The 7,649-nt window shown below is 48.4% G+C and overlaps 1 protein-coding gene across 1 annotated transcript; it reads right to left on the bottom strand.

Moving 5' to 3' along the window:
• Positions 1–494: 494 nt before the first annotated feature.
• Positions 495–6,454, bottom strand: PHOX2A (paired like homeobox 2A). Its single transcript, XM_040422662.1, has 3 exons — positions 6,241–6,454; positions 1,741–1,928; positions 495–932 (listed from the first exon to the last, which is right to left on the bottom strand). Exons 1-3 carry the CDS (start codon positions 6,452–6,454, stop codon positions 495–497), a joined length of 840 nt encoding a protein of 279 aa, XP_040278596.1.
• Between the last annotated feature and the right edge of the window lie 1,195 nt (positions 6,455–7,649).

Here is a 7,649-nt window from a genome sequence, read left to right as displayed (position 1 = left end):
TTGCCAAAAAAATATGGTCATAAATCTCAATTCTAAGAGCGGTGTAACATGAAACCTTGACCTGTCACCCTGAGCAACCGACAACTGATAGGTATAAAAGGTGACTGGTTGCTATGGGTGACAAGCCGGTTTACATGATAGATTTTTTTCCCCCCTAATACAAACATTTTCTTTGGTTTTTTTGAAACAACGAAGATGGTAAAATTGTCGCCTTCCGAACGTCCCGCGAGTCCTGCCGCCGCTGCTTTCTGTACAAAAATGTCAGGAAGTTAAATACAATAAATAATAAATAAAACTACACAATGGTGGATGACGAGCGGCGGGTAAGGGGCGGCTCCGCCATCACACTGGACGTCCGCCATCTTGGTCTTTGTTTAAGTTCTGTACAGGTTTTGTCGGCTGTGTCCAGGTCTGGGGCCGATGCTGAAAATTTCTGTCTTTTTGGCGTTTTATGAAATCGCCCTGTGGCGTCCTCCGCCATCGTCCCTCGTTACTTAGAACAGATTTGTTTTAAGGACGTTTGGTTTCCGATGAAAAGTGGAGAGGACGCCGGCAAAGGGTCCCGGCACGGCATCGGCAGGCTGCCAGGCTTTCAGGAGGTCTGCCGTGCAGGTGCTGCTGCTGGTGGGGACTCCAGGCCACACTGGGGGCTTCAAGGTCTGACTGGTATGACTGGGGGGAACCATGCTCACTCCAGTGCCCGGGCTGGGGCTCAGGCTGCCCCCCGGACTGTTGAGGCTAGTCGCGGTGGGCAGGGAAGCCGTGCTGTCAGGGGTTGGGCTGCAGTTGGATTCCTTGGACTCATCGTCCTCAGATGATGATCTTGGGTCGGACTTTTTGCTGTTGGTTCCTCCACTGCTGCCGCTTCCAGTTTTGGAATTTGCCGCCCTTTCTTGCTTACGGAACTTAGCTCTTCTGTTCTGGAACCAAACCTGAGGAGGGAAGGAGAAGAGTGTAAGACAACTCATAGGGGCACCCCAACCCGCCGCCATCTCAGATACAACTGAACGTGTGTACAATAGTGAGTGCAGCTCCGGAGTATAATACTGGATGTAACTCAGGATCAGTACAGGATAAGTAATGTATGTACACAGTGACTGCTCCAGCAGAATAGTGAGTGCAGCTCTGGAGTATAATACAGGATGTAACCCAGGATCAGTACAGGATAAGTAATGTAATGTCTGTACACAGTGACTGCACCAGCAGAATAGTGAGTGCAGCTCTGGAGTATAATACAGGATGTAACTCAGGATCAGTACAGGATAAGTGATGTATGTACACAGTGACTGCACCAGCAGAATAGTGAGTGCAGCTCTGGAGTATAATACAGGATGTAACTCAGGATCAGTACAGGATAAGTAATGTATGTACACAGTGACTGCACCAGCAGAATAGTGAGTGCAGCTCTGGAGTATAATACAGGAGGTAACTGAGGATCAGTACAGGATAAGTAATGTAATGTATGTACACAGTGACTGCACCAGCAGAATAGTGAGTGCAGCTCTGGAGTATAATACAGGATGTATCTTAGGATCAGTCCAGGATAAGTAATGTAATGTATGTACACAGTGACTGCACCAGCAGAATAGTGAGTGCAGCTCTGGAGAACAATACAGGATAAGTAATGGTCTACTGTTTATGGATATTATTTCTGTAGGTAACCTGTGATGGGGGTTCAGTGGTGACATAATGTATCCGGTCCCTCCTATAGTCCCCATTGCTTTGTCTCTGTATAGTTACCTGCACCCGGGCCTCAGTCAGGTCAATCTTGAGCGCCAGCTCCTCTCGGGTGTAGATATCTGGGTAATGGGTTTCAGCGAATACCCTCTCCAGTTCCTTTAGTTGGGAGCTGGTGAAGGTGGTCCGGATCCTTCGCTGCTTCCTCTTCTCATTGATGCTGGAGGGGTCGGAGAAGAACTTGTAGGGCACTGAGAACAGAAGGAGAAGGGTGAGTCTCACTGAGAGCAGCCCCTGATGTCTTACAGCACAGGACGGTGCTTGTCTGGGGATTGGAGGCTTTTGCTCTCTGGTATCAGGCAGATGGGACTGTTCTCCCTCCTCAGTTTACACAGAGTCCTATCCAGACCCTGTAGACCTGACCAGTGTGTGTGTTATAGGGACACTGCGGCTGTAAGCAGTTGTCCTACAGTTTAGCCTTAGGGTATATTTATTCTGAGAACATGGTAGAATGAATGCAGGTGAGGATTTAGAATGGTGGAGGCTGGCAGGCACCAGCGAGGGACACTGGAGGCTGGCAGGCACCAGCGAGGGACACTGGAGGCTGGCAGGGACCAGCGAGGGACACTGGAGGCTGGCAGGCACCAGCGAGGGACACTGGAGGCTGGCAGGCACCAGCGAGGGACACTGGAGGCTGGCAGGCACCAGCGAGGGACACTGGAGGCTGGCAGGCACCAGCGAGGGACACTGGAGGCTGGCAGGCACCAGCGAGGGACACTGGAGGCTGGCAGGCACCAGTGAGGGACACTGGAGGCTGGCAGGCACCAGTGAGGGACACTGGAGGCTGGCAGGGACCAGTGAGGGACACTGGAGGCTGGCAGGGACCAGTGAGGGACACTGGAGGCTGGCAGGGACCAGTGAGGGACACTGGAGGCTGGCAGGGACCAGTGAGGGACACTGGAGGCTGGCAGGGACCAGTGAGGGACACTGGAGGCTGGCAGGGACCAGTGAGGGACACTGGAGGCTGGCAGGGACCAGTGAGGGACACTGGAGGCTGGCAGGGACCAGTGAGGGACACTGGAGGCTGGCAGGGACCAGTGAGGGACACTGGAGGCTGGCAGGCACCAGTGAGGGACACTGGAGGCTGGCAGGCACCAGTGAGGGACACTGGAGGCTGGCAGGCACCAGTGAGGGACACTGGAGGCTGGAATTCACCAGTGAGGGACACTGGAGGCTGGCAGGCACCAGTGAGGGACACTGGAAGCTGTCACTGGCACAGATGGCAGCTCGTGGCCTCTGGCAGGTAGTATGTGCTGGGCTCTGTAGTCCCCCTCCTGGTCTGGGTGGTCAGAGCTCTTCTGTCCATTATCCAGTAAGAAGCAGTAATTAGACTCATTAAAGGGGCCGTGTCCTCATTTACAGTTGTAATAGCCCCATCGCACAGCTGCAGTGCCGGCACAGGCGGGAGGCGACCTTCCATTCACATTCCACACATTTAGAATGGGCTGGGAGGGGCCCCCGGCTGGGCCCCTGCAGTGAGGGCGCTGGACACAATGCGAACACTTCAAAGGAAGGATCAGTCTCCAGGGGTCTCCACCACTTTGAAGCCTCAGTCCTCATAGGGAGTCGAGGAGCCTCCCCCCCCCCACACACACACACCGGACCCCCATAGCGAGGACACACCCCATCACTGCATTTACTGCGCACCCCTAATTAATAGACCCCCCTCCCCCAACTATAGCAGCACCCCCGAACCCCAACACATCACCGGCATCTACCCTTCTATTATTTCGGGATAGTGATCGCATCCTAATTAATAATTATAATAATAATAATAATAATAATAATAATAATAATAATATCTCCGACAATTTACATCAACTGATGTCGTTATAATCTACAAGTTATTACAAAAGCATATAACTCCTTTAGTAACATTACTGATTTATATCGTGATATGAAACTTTTCTTATACTATAAACATTTCCCAGTGATTTGTATTTCACCCGAAATAAGGTGACACATAACGCCTCCTCCTCCTCCCAATAATAGCAACAAAAAAACAATCCTATTCTTGTATTATCACTAATTATTATCATTAGATCCATTTTGCGATGAATCGGCGTCAAGAATCTTTACAGAAAGTCATTTTCGACGATTTATTAATGATTTCTACTAATACATGTACCTGGTATCTAAACTGCAGAATATTAATCCTTATATCGCAGGTTACATAAGGATATCAGGATATTATATGTACTGTATTTGTTTATATATAGTTGTATCGTGATATTACACGGATATATTATTTTATCGTATGATATAAAAATAATACAAATCATAAAAGAGTAAGCTAAAAGCAGAATCATCACATGATTGTAGAATTACAGTTATATCACGAGATGAGGGTTTCTATATAATGTCAGGACAGTAGAGCGATGTATTTATTTGTATCTGCGTTATTATAAGTGTATATCAGACTCTTAGCCTTATCGCACCATATACAAGATGCGTTAATATAATGTACAGAATATGGTGATGTGATCGATATAATATAAACTTACATTACTTATTGCGATATGGTGATATCAAAGTTTCCTATTTATATTAAGATTTTGTGGTAAAACTGTTACCAGTATAATTGTCGGGATTACTGAGAACTACATGCATCTACAAGCAGCATACCTAATATCGCGATCTAAGGGTTTAATATGGACAGGTCTATTTTCTAGAGAAGTTCAAAGAAGGAAAACTAATATAACAAGAATACAACGAAGATTATACAGTTTTGTTGCCATATGATAATTTTCCTAACAATATAAAGAGAACAAAAAGTTACATTTATTTAACGGGAATTATTCGTTTCAGAACTGTGCAGTAAAGTGTTATAGTAGTATCACGATATTAACAAGAATATTTTATCATGGTATAAATAATTGTTATACCGTAACAGGAAGGTATAAGGATATCACGATATAATTAGAATATAATTATTTCATCTCTATGATGACACAAGCAATAATAATAAAAGCTACAATAGCCTTCTCATTGTGTCGTGATTACAGATCTGATTGGATGACAGCAAATTTATACAAAAATAAACTAATTAGAAAAGTATAAAAATGATTTACTATTAAGCCACCAGATGAGAGAACCCGTTTCCTATAGTTGATGATGGGAGTTATAGTTACCGTAAAGGCGACATTATAATTATTACAGAAATACTGGACAATGCTGTCGTGATATGGTAAATATAAACGATCCTTTCGGACACTAGAATCTTGAAGAAGCCAAGAGAGAAATAAGGTGACCGCCATCCTGAGTGCACTCATAATATAACGAGTTGTTGCCATAAATGTTTATTGATTTGTAAATGTCGCGACTGGCACGATCATTAGATACTGGAAGTCAAGGAAATCCTAACATTATTAGCAGACGAATAATACTAATTTCAAGACTGAACTAATGTAAACGTCACAGCGATCCTATTAGCAGATTGTATCCTGACACGGATGCGATACAGGAGATATACTGATGATTGTCAGCTCTATCACAATATATCATAATATAGAGGGGAAGAGACAGGAAAATAATTCCAAGGGAGCGACAAAACATCCTGGGGAATGAGAGGAGGGGGCAACATTTTTCAGGACCCCTTGTACACAGAGGAGCCCCCCATAGAAGGAACCTCTGAACCTTCCAGGAACAGGGACCCGACCGCACGTAAAGGGGTCCCACTAGCAGAATGGTGGTCCCCGAGAATCCCGGGGGTGGTCGGGGTGTCAATAGCAGCAGCAGAACGGAGGGACCCCATGGGTGACAGCTGACTCGGGGCTCATCTGTGGTGAGGGGGCTGGAGCACTGGTGACCCCCATAAATAACAGCTGACCTCAGGCTGGAGGGGTGCTATAGCTGGTTCAGAGGACCCCCATAGAGGACACTCACCTCTGGAGTAGGGAGGTGGGGGTCCATTACTGGTCAGCAGTGGGTGGACTGGTAGGGGGTTTGGGGCAAAGGACACTAACCTGTGGAATAGGAGGATCTATTGCTGGTTAGGGATTTGGGGGTGCAGTAGGCAATGGTGGTGGGGGGTGCCCTATAGAAGACACTCACCTGTGGAGACTGGGGGTCCATTTCAAGTTATGGGTGAGGTGTAGATTGTTGGGGTCTTAGTGGTTTCCCAAAAAGGACATTGACCTGTAGAGTGGGTATTAGGGGTGAGGTGCACTGGGCTGCAGGTTTGGGGGTCCCTCACTGGCCAGGGGTGAGGTGCACTGGGCTGCAGGTTTGGGGGTCCCTCACTGGTCAGGGGTGAGGTGCACTGGGCTGCAGGTTTGGGGGTCCCTCACTGGCCAGGGGGTGAGGTGCACTGGGCTGCAGGTTTGGGGCTCCCTCACTGGCCAGGGGTGAGGTGCACTGGGCTGCAGGTTTGGGGGTCCCTCACTGGCCAGGGGTGAGGTGCACTGGGCTGCAGGTTTGGGGGTCCCTCACTGGCCAGGGGTGAGGTGCACTGGGCTGCAGGTTTGGGGGTCCCTCACTGGTCAGGGGTGGGGGCTCTCTCACCTGTGGAGTAGGGCGAGGGCTGGTGGTCCCTCAGGGCCCCCAGGGTGCAGCTGGCGGGGGTGAGCGGGGGGCAGCCCGGGCTGGCGGAGAAGCTGCTCCGGATCGGGGTGTACTGGAAGGAGTTGGCCTGGCTGCAGCTGCTGTACTCGGCGTAGGCAGAGGCTTCCATGGCGGCCATGCACGAGTCGTAGGAGTTGAGGTAGGAGTAATCCATGGTGGCACATCCCGCTCTGGTCTGCCGCCGCCCGGGCTCTGCAGCCTCTAATACCCGCACCCCCCCGGCCGGCCCCGCCCCCGGCCCCGCCCCCACCCGCTGCTAGGGCACTGTTCACACTCAGGTGTCATTCTAATCTATGAGATCCCGGCTGTCCTGCGGTTTATAATGTGACGGGACGTCATGCAGATTGTGTATAATACTCCATGTGTCATTATAGTGTTAATGAGCCCGTAACTGGGGGTCACATCATAATAATTACTCCCTACGACTGTAATAATGTTATAATAGTCCAGCCACCTATTATACTGTAATCTATCACATTATACTGTAATCTATCACACACTGCAGCATTATATGGTTATAATAGTCCAGCCACTTAGTATATTACTGTATTACAGTGTTATGTGATATATTGCAGTATGATATTATACTGTAATACTGTAATCTATCACACACTGCAGCATTATAGGTTATAATACTCCAGCCTTCCATACTCCATGACATATAGCTGTACGAGTATAACTGGATCATTATAACCATCAGTAACATTATAGGACGATGCTCTTATATCGGACCTGTATGTCGCCTGTCCCTGTGTCAGTCACGATATGAGGGAGATTTGCAGCTGTTATAATTGCTTCGGGAATAGTGAGATGTAATACCCGCCTCCTGTCATATTATATCATGTAATAAGCTCCGCACCTGAGGCAGATGGCAGACGGTGACGACACAGGGAGGGCTATGACGTGCGGTGACGTCACGCATGACAGATATAATGCCTCTGCCGTGGTTTGCGCTCACAGTCCGGAAATCTGAAACGAAATCCGATTCTAGGAAGAAGCCGGGGGTCCGCGGCAGCCAATGGGTTAATAGCGCCTAATACGGTTATTACACTACAGACTGGAGATTATACACAATATAACAGCATTATATCATCACTATGATGTCACCACTACACGTTATACACGTAGTACAGGAGGATTTACTGCTATAATACTGACATCTCCTGTATTCCTCTCTCCTCACACATTACAGAGGGGGCTCCGTGCACTGCAGTATACACTGATTACAGCTCCGGGGATGGGAATGAGGACGAGCTAATAAAACTGAAATTATCCCAACACGGACCGGAGAGTTCCCCGGGTGCCCCGTATATACTGTGATGAATATACGGACCGTGGTTGTATCATGT

Source organism: Bufo bufo, chromosome 3, assembly GCF_905171765.1.
Source record: "Bufo bufo chromosome 3, aBufBuf1.1, whole genome shotgun sequence".
Taxonomy (NCBI): Eukaryota; Metazoa; Chordata; class Amphibia; order Anura; family Bufonidae; genus Bufo; species Bufo bufo.
This window is presented reverse-complemented; position numbering and strand designations above follow the sequence as displayed.